This window comes from Numida meleagris, chromosome 2 (genome assembly GCF_002078875.1).
Source record: "Numida meleagris isolate 19003 breed g44 Domestic line chromosome 2, NumMel1.0, whole genome shotgun sequence".
Taxonomy (NCBI): domain Eukaryota; kingdom Metazoa; phylum Chordata; class Aves; order Galliformes; family Numididae; genus Numida; species Numida meleagris.
This window is the reverse complement of record NC_034410.1, coordinates 1,099,800-1,118,653: the sequence shown is the minus strand read 5'-3', so window position 1 is coordinate 1,118,653 and position 18,854 is coordinate 1,099,800. Positions and strand designations below refer to the sequence as shown.

General features: G+C 53.8%; 1 protein-coding gene across 1 annotated transcript; it reads right to left on the bottom strand.

Moving 5' to 3' along the window:
- Window positions 662–13,248, bottom strand: ZBTB47 (zinc finger and BTB domain containing 47). Its single transcript, XM_021387874.1, has 6 exons — window positions 12,421–13,248; window positions 10,767–12,137; window positions 7,391–7,538; window positions 6,592–6,707; window positions 5,966–6,110; window positions 662–5,706 (listed from the first exon to the last, which is right to left on the bottom strand). Exons 2-6 carry the CDS (start codon window positions 12,054–12,056, stop codon window positions 5,351–5,353), a joined length of 2,055 nt encoding a protein of 684 aa, XP_021243549.1. The 5' UTR covers window positions 12,057–12,137; window positions 12,421–13,248; the 3' UTR covers window positions 662–5,350.

The window sequence follows — 18,854 nt, the reverse complement described above, 5'->3', positions numbered from 1 at the left end:
TGGTCCAAGGAAGGCAGCACAGTTGCACGAGGTCAAGCAAAAGTCTGGCCCAGAGACCTTCCAGCACCTCTTGCCAAGAGGCTGTTTCAGCCCAAAGACAATCTTCAGTCAGAAATGCCAGGATGAATACCCAGGGAGGCACCACTCCTTGCTGTTGCCCAGCGTTTTCCTTGCTGAGATGCACAAAACTCCATCAGGACACATCTCCTATGGATACGTTCTCCAGCAGTGCTAGCTGAAAAGTTACATCCCAAGGGTGCAGCAGAATCAGCTCTTGCACTATCTTCCCAATCTCGGTGCTGGCGAGGCTCCCACAGTTCCATTTCAAATCAATAAAGACGCTGGGTGCTTTTGGATGGGCTCCTTGGGTTCTCCACTCCCTTCAGAGGTGCTCGGGAAGCCTTGTCTCATAGTTCACCCAAATTTCATGCTGGCAGTAGGACCCTGGAGCTCAGTCCTCAACTTGTCTAGCACCTCGGGGCCGTAAGCATCCAGCCCTTTCCTCCACCCACACATCACCCTTCCCTGAAAAGCTATTTTTTATTGGACCCACAACTGTCTGTCTCACACAGACACACACCTCCCACTGCACCCAACACAAAGTCTACGCATGTGATGCAAGAGCAGCTGTGAGAGCATGCCATAGGAACAAAGAAAGTGGTAGAGCTCTACGTTTTCTTTTATAAAAGACAAATTGTTTATTGATTCAGTCCTTCCACTTGCAACCTCTTTGGTAACAGTCATAACACTTCTAGACTGGGAGAACGCAGTGGAAAGGCCCAGTTCTGTCCTCTCACCACTTTCAGGAAGCCCTGAACGTGCCTTGGTGAGAGGCCAAAAGCAGGTTTCAAAGCATGGCGAAGGACCTGGCCTCTATGGACACCCCAGAACAGCCCACCATGGCTCGTCGTGCTCGCGGGCGGCCCAGAGAGCAGCTCCAGCACCTGTGGGCAGACGATAGCTTAGGATGGCGATGCATGCTGGGGTTGTGTTGCCAAGGCTGGCTGTGAGCTGTGCTTGGAAGGCAGCGTTGATGCACCTCTTGGGACCTCCCAGGCATCAGCCAATGAGGCCAACAACAAGGCAAGACTCGCCCATTTCTGCAGAGGGCAATGACTTGCCCTGGTGGCCTCACAACAATGGGCTGAACCAGCAGTGCTGGCCTCCCCCTCATCACACCGTCCCAAAGAGAGTAACTGCTGTACTTGGCGTTAAACATATATTGATTACACATGGTCATAAAAAAAAAGTAATAATAATAATAATAATAATACATTTCCTAGAACATTACTTAAGACGCTTCTGAAATGCATCCAAGCTTCCCCTCCCCTCCCTGTCTTCCCTTCTCTATACAGAATAAAGTGCTTCATTTAGTTTGTTCACACTAGTAGAGCCACTGATACACTCTTAACTTGGCATGTTTGGGCAACTGATATTGAATGTCATAAAATAATACAGAGTCGAACAACAGGCATGAGAAACTAGTTCCGAGGCAAGTGCTTGGGGTTTCATTTGTTTCCTTCAAGTTCCATGCGACTGAGGTTGTTCTTATTTCTGTTTTTTTCCTGTTCTTTGAAAAAAAGTTCTTTCTTTGTTAGTTCGACCCAACTCCATTGTGGTTGCGTGTCACTAGGCAGGGCTGCGTGCGGGGAAGCTCTCTCTGTCCGTGTGAACCAAGGGCATCTGTCCATCTGTCCTTCCCTCTTGACTTCAGGCAAATCAAGAGTTGAATCAGTGGAGTTGTCTAGCAGCGGATGCTTGTCTCTATTGCACTGTCACAGCCGTTCCCACCATCAGTCTGTCCATCACCTTCCCATTGCGCTTGGGTTATGGCTGTGGTCCGAAGGGCCAGCCGCGCCTCATGGACTTTATGAGGCTAACTGGTCTGTGCTACCAGGCTCCTGGGATATATAAAACAAAACCAACCCTCCCTGCCCAGCTCTCTCCCTCCCCAGAGTTCAACCGAAGGGAAAATCAAAACCAAACTCCGACAGGTCTGGGGTGTGGGCAGAGCTGTCGGCCGAACGTCACGTTGGGGTGTATTCGTGAGCTGCATAATGGAAATCAAGCCCCTCTCCACCCTCGCAGTCTGTCGAAGAAGGGATGTGAGAGATTAAGGTGCAAGAGTTAAAAATAAAAAAATAAAATAAAATAAAATATAAAAAGCTTGAACACAACGGGCCCAACTCTCCCGTCTCATCCCTCATCTAACCTAAAGGGTGCCAGCAGGGTCCAGCCGGGATGAATGTGGGACGAGATGCTGCGAGAGCGACTCGTTAGAGCTCACAGTACGTCAACGAAAACCAGACATGACAAGACACATCAGGACCAAACAAGGGTGTAGACAAAAGGGCTCGGAGGCCACGTCGGACTCCTAGGAGCTGCCCAGGCCTTGAAGCGGGGAGGGAACAGCAGGGATCTGGTTCTCCAAAGTGCTGTGTGCATGGTCACATCTCAACGCCTCCAAGCGGCTCTCCGGGCAGTCTCTTGAAGGGGACTGGAGGTGGCCGAGCTCAGTCGTGAGGCTTTCCATGGACGTGGCGAGGCCTAGCTGCTGTAGGATGAGGGATGGCAAGTGCTCTGCACCCGCTCATCCCACCCGGACCAAACTTGGCTTCGTTAGTTCCAACAAGGAGCTCTCATCTCATGTCAACATCCAAGTGGGACAGGTCCTCGATGGGAGAGGATGGGGATGGGGATGGGGAAAGCCACCTCCAGGTGAGTGGATAAGGGAGTGGGGGTGTGTTGGTGGGGGGATTTACTTGGGGAGAAGTCCACCAGGAAGGCAGGCCAATGGGGCTCATCACAGGAGACCATGCAGGCAAGGTGAAGTCTCCTTGCGGTGCAGGCTCCCATCCCATCTCAAGGCCGAGTGCGAGGAAGGGAAAGAAATGCAAGGAAGCCCAAGGGGACAAGGTCTGGGAGGCAGCGGAGGAGGAGACAGCACAGATTGCTCTACCAAGGCCCTCCAACATCTCCAAGGGTATTACTGATAGCTCCTCAAAAGCAGCCACCTCCCAGGCTGGGTCATGGTCCCTTCAAAAAGCCAATGGCCCCAAGAACTGAGCACTCATGTCCCTCACAGGTGTGTATTTGAGAAAGCTTTGCACCACCCCAGGGTCATGAAGGACACAGAGCGGCCAAGCTTTTGGTACCCATCTGAGAAGGTTAAATATGTCAAGGCAGCTCTGCCATCGCATCCTCCCCCTGCTCAAAGGCAGAGGGGAATGCGGGTGAGGCCCTGGTACTGATCCTGGTACACTGGACCCCCAGCAGTACAATGACAAGCAAATTGTTGCTGTGAAGTGCTAACAATCCACAAGAGCAGCAAACTCTCCAGGGATGTCAGGCATGGGGACACCACTCAGTCACCCAGGGGACACCGGTCACCTCAGCTGTCAGCTCAAGCATTATTCTTCCAGAGCAGCCAACACTCCTCAGACCTGTCTCAGTGCACATCCTTGTCCAGCAAAGCCCTGAGCAAGATGATGAGCCCTCCTGGCTCTGCATAGACACATTCCCACGCCCATTTCAGATGTGCACAAGTGCTTTGCTCATTTGGCCCAGGAGAAGAAGCACCAAGACTTCCTGCAGAGCCAGCTGTGGCTCACCTTCCCCAGCACCCTGATACCTGGCAGACAGAGGCACAAACAAGAAAGGGCTCCTGCAGCCCACCCAACGTCCTCTCTCCCTCCTGACCCACCAAAAAACCTCCTCACCGCCTCCTCTGCAACCTGACTGACATCCACATACACCTGCAGAGCTGCCCCGGGCAGCAAGGAAACCCCCACACCTGGGCTAGCACCTCTCTGCCTGTGCTGGAGGCTCTGCAGCTCCTGCAGTGCTCCCCAAACCAACTCACAACAGACACACTGTACCAGGCAGAGACCACAGAGTCACGGTCAGAGCAACATGTGACATCCCAAGGCAAACTGCAGCAGCAAGAGACTCAGATTGGACCCCAGCATTCAACAAGACAACAGCAAAGTCCTCACAGGATTTCAGCTCCTCTCTCACTCAAGACCACGATTCTTCTCTGCTGCCATGAATAAGTGAAATCAAAGGCCAGCTCCTCTTCAACACCACACAGACCACTGGGAGAGGGACACACACAGTGTGGGCAAAGAGGTACTAACCCACGCCATGGGGCATCACCAATTCAACCACAGCCCTCCCTAGCACAGCCTGGGCACATCAGTCCCTTCTGGTCCCCATAAGGGACTGCCAACCCTACAGAGAGGTGAAGCTTGGTAGGGCAAAGTGGGCTTTCCTGACATGGCAAGGAAAAGGCCTTGCCTCCACTCTAATGCTTGGGATGAGACACAGCAGCTCCCAGCCAATACCTCGAGCTCACCCCCAGGTCGGGTTTATTCGGATTGTTAAGGCACTATTCTGGGCTGATTCTGCCAAGGACCGGTTGCATCCCACTCCTCCACCCTGGTGCCATCCCACTGGTCCCGAGGCCATCCCAGCTCTCCCAAAGCCACCCTACAAACTCCAGAGTTTCTCCAGAAAACCAGCTCTCAATGGGATGAGAAGGGCACCCCAAAGACAAAAGGGCAGCTGGCTGCCCATGCCTCCAAAACACAGCACCGGTGTTGTGCTTTTGTCTATTGGAGAGAAAAACCTGCGCTGGGGGAGGAAGACGAGGAGAGGGCTGCTAACAAAGCCAGGTGATGGCTTTCAATGGGGACGCCTACTTTGCTGCGTGCCACCGTGAAGCTGACACACCTCAACTCTTGGGGAATGAGCTTGATTGAAAGACCAGCTTTACAGTACAGGGATTCAAGCACCACTAGCTAGATTTCTGATTATAAATATTGAAGTGCCGGCACCTCGGATGGCGCAGCATCGCGTCCCTCCAAGCCCCACCAACCTCTTGACGTGGAGATGAATGCAACGCATGATGACAGACAACCAGGTACGGTTGGGATGAGCAACTCAGCCGGGGATCAAGCCGATGGAGCCTGCATCATCTCGCTGGGTCAAATCACTGTCTCCCAGTGGGAAAAACACCTTGGGAGAAGCTTCCCTTCCCTGTTTTCCCTATGATGGGGAGTGCTGGTGGAGGGCTGCCAGGGGGCTCCGTGGCCGAGATGAAATGGAGAGCGATGTCTTTCACCTGTACCCTTATGGACAGTCCCCCATTCCAGATCTACACTCCCTGGGGGCTTCCTCCTGCTCCTACTCTCCACGGAGAAAGGCTTTGTGGGCAAACAAAAAAAAAAAAAAAGGAAAAAATAACACCAAAACAACCCCAAAACGAGGAGGAATGGGGTAAAGAGCAAGCAAAGCCACATATCCCCGGGTGTTTCCAAAGGGCGGAGCAGTCTCTGCAGGAGGAGGGCACCTAGTTGTTGTTTGAATTTATCCTCCCCGCGGGAAACAGGGGAGGTGGGGGTGGTAGGTGAGGAGGAGGAGGGAGGGTCTGTGGCAGGGGAGGAAGCAGCGGCAGTGGGGAGACGCCGGGGGGCAGTGGGGCCGGGCTGGCGGCAGGCTGGGGGACCGCTGTGTCCGAAGCCAAGGGGTTGCTGACGCGGAAGCATTTCTCCTTGTGGGCTTTCAGCATGTTGGAGAAGCGGAAGCGCTGGCCGCAGACGTCGCAGGGGTAGGGCTTCTCGCCTGTGTGGGTCCGGCGGTGCCGCTTCATGTTGGGGCGGCTGGTGAAGCTCTTCCCGCAGATCTCGCAGATGTAGGGCTTCTCACCTGGGTTTTCGGTGAGGAAAAGGTGAGGAGCAGCACTGGATCCTTCCCTCATCCCCACAGAATCACTGAATCATTCAAGTTGGAAAAGACCTCTAAGGCCATCAAGTCCAACCCCAGCCCGTCCCCACCATGCCCACTGGCCATGTCCCTCAGTGCCACATCTCCACGCTTCTTGACATCTACACGTTTCTTGAAAACGATCCCAAGCCTCATCCCAATGGCCACTCCCACCCCATTCCAGCAAGCCAGGAGCTCTCACCCGTGTGCGTCTTCATGTGCTCGTCAAAGTACTGCTTCATGTTGAAGTCCTTGCCACACCACTGGCACATGAACTGCTTGTGGCCGATGTGGATGCTCATGTGGGAGCGCAGCTGGTACTTGTACTGGAAGCGCTCGTTGCAGTTCTGCAGCGGGGGTGGATGAGTGGTTGATACACGCAAGGAAACACCCCTGTGTCCCACCCCACCCCCACCTCATATGGGAGAAGCACAACATCGTTTTTTTCCCTGAAATAATGCAAATAAATGACTTTTCAGGTGGACAAAAGAAGCTGTGGGTGCCCCGTCCCAGGTGGTGCCCAAGGCAAGGTTGGATGGGGCCCTGGGCAGCCTGAGCTGGTAGGGGGCACCCAGCCCATGGGAGGAGACTGGAACTGGATGAAGTTCCCTTCCAATCCAAGCCAGTCTATGATTGTATGAAAGCCTCGGTCTCACCCTAGGGTTGGTGAGGCCTTCAGGCAGGAATGCAAAGCATGGGAAAGGGGGGAAACACCCAAACAGCACAAAGCACTGTGAACTAGAGGACACTTCCCCAAATCAGCACTTTTGCCCATATTGGTGAGGAATGGGGGCAAGGGGGGGATGCGGGGAGGACAAGAGACCTCACCTCACACTTGAAAGGCTTCTCCCCGGAGTGCTGCAGCGAATGGACCTTGAGGGACATGCTGCGCTTGAAGGACTTCCCGCAGGTCTCGCAGGTGAAGGGCATGTCCTTGGTGTGAGCTGTGGCAGAGGTGGGCAGTGTCACGCACCCTCCCCATGCACTGGCCTCCGGTGGTCCCAAAACTGACACCCAACCTTGGCCAACCCAAAGACATCATCCCAAGAAGACGTGCGGTAGCACCACGCTACCAAGGAGCGTGTCTCGGGGCTCACCGCTGACCTTCTCTCCTTTATACAACCCAGTGTGAGACGCTGCCTGCCAAAAAAAAAAACCCTTTTTTGCTTTTTTTTAGTGCCTGCGAGCACAGAGATGTGGCCATTGCTGCCATCTGTGATTTGCTTTTCAAAGCACAGTGCCGGCACAGGCTCATCCTCCTTTTACAAGGGAAGGATGGTTACACTTCAAACCTTCCTTTGATCACTTCTGATGTCTTTCTTTTTTTTTTTCTGGTTAAATAAAATAAATGAGATTTCCTGGTGCCACGCCTGCTCTGCAGCAGAGAACTGCTCCAAAAGCAGCAACACAGAGCAGACATACGCTCAGCATTCACCACCCAGCACTGTAGGATAAAAACAGCCAATTTTCTATGCTTTTCTTTGCCATTATAAAGCTCACCAAGAGCTAGCCCAGCCCTAAATTCCCAACATAGCAGCAACAGAAAAATGCCTTTCATCACCAAAACCCCACATCAGCATCCCTAACGAGATCCCCCCTAATGAGACCCGGCGCCTCCCGCACTCACCAACCATGTGTTTGCGCACGTGGGCCATGGTGTAGAACTTCTTCTCGCAGATCTCGCAGGAGAACTTCTTCTCGGCGTAGCCATGGACGATCTTGTTGTGCTCATGGAGCGACCACAGCTTCTTGAAGCCCTTCCCACACGTCACGCACTGCAACGAGAGAGGGGCTGGGCAGGGAGGCAGGGGAACGTACCAAGGCATTGCCGGTATTTGGGTTTTGCTTTGGCTGTTGAAAGACAACATCATCACAAAACCTGAAGCTAACAGGGTGACAAGTGAGGTTGCCACCGACCTCGTGGCTTCAAAAGCTCCAAAACTCAAATTTCTACCCATTGGCTGGGATGATGCCTTTCCAAGGAAGGACACGTCCCTCCAGCAATGGATGTATGAGACTTGCAAAACCTATGGCTCATGCACCAGGGTCTTCTTCCCAGCTGGGGATTTCATGCTTGCACACAATGAAGACCTTACATCCAAAAAAATCCCACTATCTTAGCATTAGAAGGCTGCAAGGGACATAGGGAAAAGGAGAAGCTCAAGCTAGGGCAGCATGACTTCAGTCTTCAGCAGGCATCCTAGCACTAAATGAGTTCTCTGAAAAAAGGTATTCATCTCAAAAATTCTATTAATATCCACGAATTGTGAAAACGCCTATGAACCCCCCCAAATATATTCATGTCCATTAATTCAGAAAACGGCCATTAATGGAACAAAGCAGACCCCAGACCGGTTCATTTATGTAACAGAATGACACGACGTGACAATGTTAAGCACTAGCAAACTCCTCTCCTGGGAATTATGGTACGTGTTTGCTCCAGCTCCAAGCTCAATGCTTTTCAGAAAGCTCCCAAGAGGAGCTGCAACCTGTGCCTCCATGAATGGCTCCTCACCACTGGCACGGGCTGTGGTTGGTTCTTTAGCACAGGCCCACAGCTACTGCATGGGCTCAGTGAGCTCAGCCTACCACCCATGTAGTAGGGAGTGCTGGGAACAGCCTTAATTGGGGTAAAACCCTTTCTGAGTCTCAACGTAGGGTGGTGAACCCAATGGAGAGTGGGGAACCCAATGGAGAGAGGGGGACCCAATGGAGAGAGGGGGACCCAACCAGCAGTGCATGAGATCAGCTTGGAGCTTGGGAAACGGAACGCATCACACTGCCCTTGCTCTGCTGGAGCAGCCTTCGTCTCCACGTGTGCTCATCCTCCTCTTGTCTAACTGGGCTCAGAACATCTCTTCTCCTTGCAGGTGCGTTCTGAGTAATAATTGATGCCTAGGAGGCATCTGGCAACAGCACAGCCAAGCAGTACCAGCAAGGCCATGGGGGATTTCACAGGGGGTGCAGACAGCGTGGCCTCAAACTTCTCCTAGGGGAAGAGAGGCTCATGGATGGGCTTCTTCCAAATTTTCCACTGAATGAGGCTGCAGTACCACTGAAAATATACTACTATGTCATGTTGTCATAGTGTCTCTCTACCTCTATACTTAGGTGCCTGGAAGGCAAAATGAGGGTCACAGAGGCACTCTCAGTGCTTGACTTCTTCATCCTGGCAGGCCTGAATTTCAGCACGAGCAGTCCTCTGAGTTTTACTGGTTCTAAGTAAATATTTCTACAGATCAGAGCAGTTTTATCTCCGCCTTAAGAGATGTTTCGGGACAACTTCCACATTCTCCACTTAAAATGAAAAAGGCTGCAGGGGAATATTAAAATTAAAGACAGAGAAAGGAGATGTAGGAAAGCCCCCAGTTGGGACCATGCAGCCCCGAGGGCAGAGCCCTGTGCCCTCAGGCAAAGGACAAGGCAAATCATCAAATAAATCCTGGCAAGCGAAGAGGAAAATCGCACTGGAGCAGGTCAAGAGAGATTCTGAGAACAAAGTGACAAAGCAAAGGGCGAATCCTTATTCAGGCAGCAGGGCAGGAAAGCTGCAATGGGGTCATGGGTGTCAATGGGAAACGTTCACAGGGAGCAACTCTGCAGTGTGGGAGTGAGAGCCCTCGGGGGCGAGATCTGGGGACAAATCAGCAATAGATTTTAGACGACACGAATAGGGTAAGAGGGATGGGAAAATCTCCTTTCCATTGCTTTACAATAGGCTCTGAACCAGCCACCACTGTGCAGGAGGCATCGGACAAAGATTCACCAGCCCCGGTTCAGTGAACGCAAACTCATCCCAACAAGTAGTCACCAGAACTGCAGGTTTTTCAGAAGGACACTCCAAAGGGCTTCGTCACCCATTTTATTTGGGATGCAAGGCATTGTAGGGCTGCAATAACACCCGGGTTGCGTTCCCTTCATCTAGGAGGGCTGCAAAATTCCTTAAAATGCCATTGTTTGGTGGGAAGGATCATTCGGTGTGGAGCTCTCTAGAAGATTCTGCTTCTTTTATTAACTGTTCAGTGTGGATTAGAAGACAAGTTTGCAGGAATGTGCAGTTTTGTTGCTCAGCGAGGATGCCTACTTATCACCCCAAAATTGCACTGATCTAACAGAGGCGATTTGCACATGCAGACAAGGATCCCATCAGTGCTAGGTGAAGGACATACAGCCCCTGAGCCATGCATGGATGTCGAGTGAGTTTGGAAATTCGCTAAATATGTGAGCTAAAGAGCACAAAAGGCAGATTAAAACCACTTACTTATGTCAGCAGTTCTTCAAATTAAGCTAAATTGGTTTAAGTCTGGGTGGAACCGGCTGGAGTACATGTCCATTAGGGGCTTGCAGTGTTTTATCCAGATTAACTGAATAAACTCAAAGCAAAACTACTCCCTCCAAACTACTCTGCATTTCTACCTGTCTGGCCAAGGGGAAGACACAGTCTGTCAGCACTAATCTTCTGGTCCCATGCCACCGTGGGAACCCTCTAAGCTCGAAGACAAATCACAGGAGCAGCAAGGTTCCCACCAGTCCACTGTCCACTGCATGGGTCCACAAACAACAAAAGCATTATCTGCACGCAAGCCCATGCTATGGTGCAACTGGGTGGGATGTTCTCCCCATTGGGATGTCCCACCATGGCGGGATGTCCCTCCCCCTGATGGGATCCCTCTCCACATTGGGGCACCCCATCATAGTAGGATCTCCTTCCCCAGCAGGATGTCCAATCACGATGAGATGTTCCTTCCCTTGACGAGATTCCGGTCCCCATTGGGATGTCCCATCCTGCTGGGATTCCCCTCCCCTTGATGGGATCCCCGTGTCCCCAGCAGGATATCCCATCATGGTGTGCTGTCCCTCCCCTTGATGGGATCTCCCTCCCCATTGGGATGTCCCATCATGGTGGGATGTCCTTTCCCTTGATGAGATCCCCCACCATGATGGGACATCCTGTTGGGATGCCCCTCCCCTTGATGGGATCCCCCTGGGGCTGGCTGGCTCACCTGGATGTTCTTCTCGCAGTCAGTCTGATGGTGCAGCAGCAGCTCACTCTCAAGCAGGAAGCGTTTGCCGCACTTGTCACAGATCTGCATGCGGCTGTGCGTGACGTTCATGTGCTTCTCCAAGTACCAGCGGTTGTTGAAGACCCGGGGACACTTCTTGCATGGGTAGTGCTGCTTCTCCTCCAGTTTTACCTTCTGGCCCAGCCCGTCTTGCTCCTTCTTCCTCTTCCTCCCCCGCTGCCCTTCCTCTTCTTCCTCTTCCTCTTCTTCTGTCTTGGCTATCTCCTGGGACCTGGTGGCCATGGTAGATTTGGTGGCTTTGGATGCCCGGCTGCCTCTGCGGGTCTGCCCACTCTTTTCCCTTTTCACCTCTGACGCGTCTTCATCGTCATCATCCTCCTCCTCTTCTTCTGTTGTCTCCTCCAAGTCTTCCTCCTCGCTGTGCTCCTCCTCTTCCTCCTCACCCACCTCCGCATCCTCCTCCTCTTCCTCCTCCTCGTCCCCTTCCTCGTTCTCCTCCTCCCCATCCTCCTCTGTGTCACGTCCATCGCCATCGGGCCGGCCCATCACAGCCGCCTCGCTGGCGGCCGCCTTCCCCTCCATGCCCTTGGAGACATTGAGAGTCTGGTTGTTGAGGTTCACCTCCACGATGATCTGTTCCCGGTTGTAGGAGCCCTGGCTGTCCAGGTCCTCCTCGGATTCCTCACCCTCCATCTTGCAGACAGCACCAGGACCACTGTCCTTCTCCTCCTTGTAGTATTGCTTGGCCTGCCCTGGCGGCAGCGGCCCACCACCCGCCCCGTCCTCCACCCGCACCGAGTAGGGGTCAGTGCCCTCCCGGGCATAGATCTTGGGGTGAGGGGTGTCCACCTCCTGCTTGATCTCACAGTAATACGGCGGAGGGCCGGCACAGCCCTCGGCGGGCAGGGCCATGTCAGCGGCCAGGCTGAGCGAGCGGGTGTCCAGCAGGTCCTGGCACGAGGACGCGATGTTGTTCATCTGCAGCACGGCGGCCGCGTTCAGCACGTCCTGCACATTGCAGGAGTTGACCAGGAGCTTGGAGGTGTAGATGAAGTTGAGGATCTGCTGGAGGCCCTGCGAGGTGAGGGCCTCCAGCGAGAGCTCCACGCGTTGCAGCTGCTTGTTTTGGGTGAAGAGGGAGTGGAAGAACTGGCTGTAGGCTGCCAGGACCCCCTTGTGCGCTGGGAAGATGCTCTTGTGCTGCACCAGCACGATGTCCACGTCGCACAGGTCCGGCTGAAAGAGGCGCTGCTCGTTCAGTCTGTCCATCAAACACGTGAAGTGGAGGGCTACATCCTCCACCAGGGAGTACTCGGCTGAAGGGTAGTCAGTTGTCTTTTCGACTATCAGCTGTGGGCAGGAAGGAAATAAAACTGTTCAGAAAGGCTCTTAACCCAGGAAAAAACCTGCCCAGCCATGCCACCTATGCCTGTCCACCTGTCCCAGGTCAAAGATGACAACCAAGAGGCTCCACCTCCAGATTAAGCCTGGGGACACCAACCAAGAAGTTCCATCTTGGGGACACCAGCCAAGAGGCTCTACCACCAAGTCCAGCTCGGAGATGTCAACCAAAATGTTCCACCATCAGAATAAGCTTGAGGACAACAACCAAGGCCAAAGCCTCCACACTCACAGATAGAAGATGTCATGCAGGACAGTGGCACTTTGATACATCCTCAGCCTCAATCAGATGGGGTAGGTGCTACGGTGGAGATATTCATCAGTTCTAGGCAATGGATGAGATGCCTTCAACCAAACTAGGAAGAAATTCGGATTTTAAACTTCCATAAACAACATAATTACATAAAACCCCACAACATTTGGGTTATGCTCACAGAAAGCAGCCCCTGGGCTGTATCCCCTACTCCTCTTCCTCCCGTGAGGCCAGAGGGGCCACATGTGAATCCATGGGCACTTCCCATCACCATTTGCCATGCCAAGCAAATTCCCAGTTGAACACGTGTCCCTTAAAAGCAATTACCAAATTACTCCACGTGCTCTGACTCACGTTGGCAGGATTCACCAGGATGATTTATGCCCCTTTTTTAAAAAAACAAAACAAAACAAAAAAAATCAACAAAAAAACCTTTCATCTTGTAGTTGCCTGGGGAAAGGCAGCACCTAGAACAATCCAAGCCTGGAAATGCTGAAGCAGTGGGGCTGCTGCCCACTGATTTAACTCTACCTGCAAATGCTTCAGCAGGGCACAGACCCCAGGACCCTCACCCGCTGTCCCATGGGGATCCAAACTTTCCTTCCCCTTGTTTTCCATGCTGAGCACCCAAGACAAGTGGCATGCATGGATACGGCCCCATCAATGCCCTCTGTCCTGCTGCGGGCTGTGAGAAGGGCTGGGGTGCAGTGCAGTGATGGAGGGGCAGTGCTTCATCCTGCACCCCCTGCACCAGAAGACTTTCCCAGCTGACACTTTTTCTGGGACAAACGGCAGTTCTTGATCAACTGAGTGATTCCAGCAAGACACATTTTGTCTTTTTTTTTTTTTTTTTTTTTTTGGTGAGCCAAAGGCAAAAACATACCAGAAAAATGCTCAAATAACAAAAAAGGGTGTTTTCTTCTTTGTTTTCTCAACAAACAAACAAAACCCCTCCTCCCCCCTGCTAAAATTTTTTGTTTTCCTCTGAATTTCTGCTCTGCAACCACCCAGCTCAGCAACTCAGCAGCCCTGGCATGGAGCAGCCCCAGCAAACACTTATGTCCTTGGGAAAAGGAGGAAAACGCAGTTCTGCTCCCAGCTCTGCAGCAGGGCAAGGAGGTGGGAAAGGCATCTATTATGGATATTTTTGTTACAAAATGCTGCAGCCCAGCTGGTGCATTCATCCATCCATCTACCAACCAACCAACCACCCACCCATCCATCTACCAACCAACCACCCACCCACCAACCAACCACCCATCCATCCATCTACCAACCAACCAACTACCCATCCATCTACCAACAAACCAACCACCCATCCAGCTAGCCACCCATCCACTCGTCTGTCTATCCACCCACCCTTTCATTCCTCCATCCATGCCTCCACCCATCTATCCATGCACTCATCCACCTGTCCACCCGCCCGTCCGTCCATCTGTCCCTCTGCTTTCTAACCCTTGTGACTGCCAAGGACACGTCGACGGAAGGAATTTGGAGGGCTCAGCTCCTCCAAGTGAATTGAAAAAATGATGATATAACGAAAATCACTGTGAATGTTGAAGAAACAGCAAGCTTTCAACCGAGCGGTTTGCTGCTTGCCAGGGACTCTCCCGCCTTGACCTCACTCCAAAAAAGCCCAACATTTGGGTTTCCCTCCAGAATTCACAACACCGGTGTGCACCTCGCTTTCCTCCCAACACAGGATGCTCTGAGTCCACCAGATGCGTGTAGGTGGAAAAACGGGTGCCACACAGGGGAAACGGGGTCCTCTGGACAGCATCGCCTCCGCTGCAGCCCAGTCTAGAAAACAAACGTTGGCTTTTTGCTCTGGATTGAGGCATTTTTTGGCAAAAAGGGGCTGACCCCTCACCCAGCGCCGGGTCCTGCCAGGCAGCTCTAATCAGTCCCAGCAGCAGCGAGGACAATGCGTGTCTTGGCCGTGTCCCGCCAGTGACTTCAGCCCGGACTTGTCAGCAGGAGGGTTTGCTTTTTATTGCTATCAGATGCTTTCGTGCTCTTGCCCGGAACCGGTGTCCCAGCCAAGCCCTGAGTTGCATCGGAGAGGCACCCGCGGGGGTCACATCCCCGCCACATCCCCCTGGAGCTGCATCAGCACAAGGGATCAATCCCACAAACCCTTCCCATGTGCTAATCCTGAATACATACATGTATTTTAATTTAAAAGATCATATTTTTGCTCTTTTCTGCCATCACTGCTTTGGCTCGCTGGCAGCTCGCGTTGCTTTGGTTTAGTTTTGCAAGAAGCCCAACGTGGTGGGAACAAGTCACATATTGTGTCCCCATCTCCATTTCCACCCCCACCTTCATCCCCAACCCCAACCCCACGTCCAATCTCCAGTCCCATCCTCATCTCCAATCCCCATCCCCATCTCCAATCTCAACCTCAACACCATCTCCAACTCCAACCCCATCGCTGTCTCCATCCCTGTCCCCATCTCTAAAATCCACCTCCAATCTCCGTCTCCACCTCTAATCCCTGACCCCATGTCCATCACTGACCCCAACTCCATTGCCATCCCCAACCCCACCCCTGTCCCCAGCCCCATCCCTGCCTCCATCCTCGTCCCATCCCAGGCAGGGGTCTCACTGGGTACCCCCATTCCGTTGGACGCTCACACCTCCTCCTTCTCCCAAACTCTCCCAACCAACCAAAGCCATCACCAAACCTCTGCCGTCCCCGGCACCAAGCAGAGCTCCGTCGGGATTATTCGAAAGCGGCGTGGCCATGAGCTCCCCACCCCGCTGGGCCAGCCGGCGCCTGCAGCCAGCCCCCCCCGCACGGACGCTTCCCTCCGGCTCTATTTTAAGAGCATTTCCAACCAGCGCTGCCAAAGCCCCGTCCCGAAACAGCCCACGGGGAGGATGCTGGGGGCAAGCGGGGCCCGCTGTGCTCACACGTTACGATAGCAAATTTTTTTTTTTTATTATTCCTATTTTTTTTTTTTTTTGTGCACAAGCCCCCGTTTCCTTCCTTTCCCTTCAAAGAAACCTCACGGCTGCCCCCGGCCAGAGCGAAGCGGCAGGATGCGGGCAGAGATAAGGGCGATGCGGGAAGCGCGGGTGATGCTCGCTGGACCGCAGGGAGCCACAATTGGGCCACGGAAGCAGCAGTGCTATGTAAATACCCCCCCGCCTCGAACGGATCTCTCCTTTGGGAATTCCCTTCCCATTTTTCACGCCCCCAGAAAATGCCCCGAACTCGGTTCTCCCATGCAATCTGCTTTTTGGTAGCACTGAACGTTGACCTTCAATATTAAACTGCATTAAGGAAGAGCGCTTTGGTGAGTAGCTCAGGACGCTGCTTGTGTCTTGCTCGTCAGGAATAATTAAAACCTGTCCTCTCTGCAATTTGGACAATGCTGTGTTTTGGGGAGAAAGCGCTGTGCTGAGGCCCTGCTTGATGCCACGCTTCTGCTAAGGAAAGGAACAGCATTAAAACCTATTGTCGCAGAATTCATATGACACATACGTATGTCACTAAGATGACACTAACCCAGGTGCCAGCGCTTTGGGGTTTAATCCCTACAATCTGCCCCCAGGTTCCTATTCCTGTCATTTGTCCTGTGCCCTCAGATGAGGTTTGCATCCTCTCCTCCCTAGTTTAGAGAGTAGATAATGCTAAAAACAATGTGAAGCTCATAGGAATGAAGCCACCCCATGACCTGCAGCACTGCTGAGCAGCCAAAAAAACAAGGAACGTGGTGAAAAACTCAAGAAACATCCCCCAAAGCCATAAAACCACCAAAGACCCAAGAACCGTCACCAAAAAAGCATCACCAGGAACCCAAGGAACTACTGGGTTTTGGATTGTGGCCATGCAAAGACACCCTGTGTTGGAGGAGGGCTCTCCCCACCATGCCCTTCCCTATCTCCTCCCTTCACCAGCACTCTGGTACGACTCCCATGCATTGCGTTCACCCAAGTTTTTGGAAATACCCAAGGGCAGAAGGCTGCTGGAGCACCCCCACTGCATCGCACTCATTGCAGGGCTGCTCTGAGGGCTGCTTTGGGATTTCAGGGATCGTCTAGAAACACAAGCAGGAAGGGAAAGCAACAGAAAGCCCAACTCCAGCGTCTCACCCATGGGGATGCTCCAGGGCGTAAGGTGGGAAAGGTCCAAAGGGTTTGGCCCCATTCCTTTGGGGCACCAGTGCTTCCCCTGCCTCAAATCAGAGTTCTCCTTGTATTTGAAGGACGGAGCTCCATGTGGGTGGTGGACATTCTCAACGTGGGCGATGCTCCCAGCGCCCATCCCACCACAGGGCATCGGGCACCCGAAAAAAGACCTCTGTGCCGCCCCAAGAGCCAACCAAATTCGGGATTTTGGGGGCGGCCAAAGACTTCCCAGGCTCATTTTCCTTTCTTTGGTTTACTTTTTTTTGGCTGCTTTTTTTTTTCCTAGAAGCCGGCACCCACATTGCCAGCGAGCAATTTGGAAAGGCAGCGGCGGAACCAGCCTCGGAGCAGGGATCGGGGACGGCTCATTCCCCATCCCTGGGCCCCGCGCAGAGGCCGGCTTGAGGGGCCTCCGCACAGGGGAGCCGGAGCCGCTGCTTAAGGGCTGGTTGTGTTGGGGCATTTTTATTTTCATCCTTTTTTTTTTTTTTAAAGCTTTTTTCTGCTTCTCCTTTTGCGTGTAGAGCTGCAAAGCCGCAGCGATGCCCCAGCTCCGGGCATGGCAGCAACCACGCCTGTCCCCCACGATGCGCACCGCAGAGATGCTCTTTTGGGGCACACTGCTTCCAAATAGGATGTGCCCCCGCGGGGTAACGCTCTGTGCCACCAAGCACATGGCCCATGAGGACCCTAAGGGGAGAGACAGGCGCTGGGGATGCACACAAGTAAAGCCGCTGCCTTTGCCTCCCTCCTCTGCCCGAGAAAAACAAGAAGAAGGAGGATGAAGGGAGGAAACGAGGACAAACCCCAGTGCTAACCTCCTCGGCCGGGCCGCTGGCCAAGCAGCTGTGCCAGGTGCTGGATCCAGTCGCTGCCCAGCCCGGGGTCAGGGACATGGCACATGTGTCCCCATGTCACCACGCAATGGGGATGTGGGGATGGGGAGTGCATGAGCATCCCTACTGTGGGACCCCGCCGACGTCCCCAGCCCTATGCAGAAATCTGCCCAAATCCCACTCGAATGGATGCTCCCACGTGCGATGCATTAGGGCAGGGGGATGACCACGTCACCCTACCCACAGCCAGGGCTGTCACCAAAGCTCCTCATCCCTCACAGGTGCCCACCCCTTCCCCAGAACCAATGACCTCGTGGGCACGGCTGCTCCTCTGCCACCTCCAGTGCTGGCCCCAGGCCTGAGCCAGCAGTCACTGACATCTGCTCTTTGGTGCCCAAAAACCCAACGCTGCTCACACCTGGCCCCAGACCCCACAGCTGCCCAATCCCAGCCGCAGCCTTATGCTACCAGGGCTCCTCTGGTCCCCCTGTCCCTCCACGGAGGCACTGTGCTGTAATTAAGCCTCCTGTCCATCCCTGATGTGCAGACACCGCTGTCCTGGCCACATGCCCAAACTCATCCCAGGCAGCACCACCACAAGACCCCAGGTCTCCCCGACAAGAGACAGCGGGGACGGCCCGACCGCTCCAGTGGGGCTGCAGGTCACACCAGGTCACAGCAACTGATGACGGACGTGGGGACAAGACCCCAAATGCCCTCGAGCAGCCTTGATAAGAGACAGCGGGGCTGACCCTACAGCCCCAGTGGGGTGACCCATCACAGCGTGCTGCCGTTAGGAGGAAAAGAGGGAGACACATTGTGCTAGGGGGTGGGAACAAGACCCCAAGAGCCCCCAGATGGCCTCAGTGAGAGAGACTGGGGGTGGCCCTACAGCCGCAAAGCAGTGACCCAACACCAGGTCACACCGCCTGATGAGGGACATGGGGACAAGACCCCAATGAGACACCAGGGATGGTCCTACAGCCCCAGTGGGGGGGCCCATCGCCACGTGCTGCCATTAGGAGGAAAAGGGGGAAGATGGACTGGGCAATGGGTCAGCGAGCCATGCCCTGGGCTCATCTCATCCCACAGCAGGGACACGGGGGACAAGCAGGATGCGAACGGCGAGGCTCTGCTTCATGGACGGGAGCAAACCTAATGCTACACCAATAGAAGAAACACCAAAGAGTGGAAAGAAACACAGCTCGGGCTCTGGTTCCACGCGCCCATCCCAGCTGCGGGTACCAACACCAGGGCACCGCAGCAGCATCCCAACCACATCCACATGGGGGGGGGGGGACTCCATCCCCACGGCTACGTCCATGCCGGGTGACCCCGGGGCTGCTACCACAGGCACGGAACCATGGGTTGGTCCATCCCACAGCCGCACACTTTCAGGGATGGGGGTGCCTGAAGCATCCTGAGCGATGTTTCTCCCCC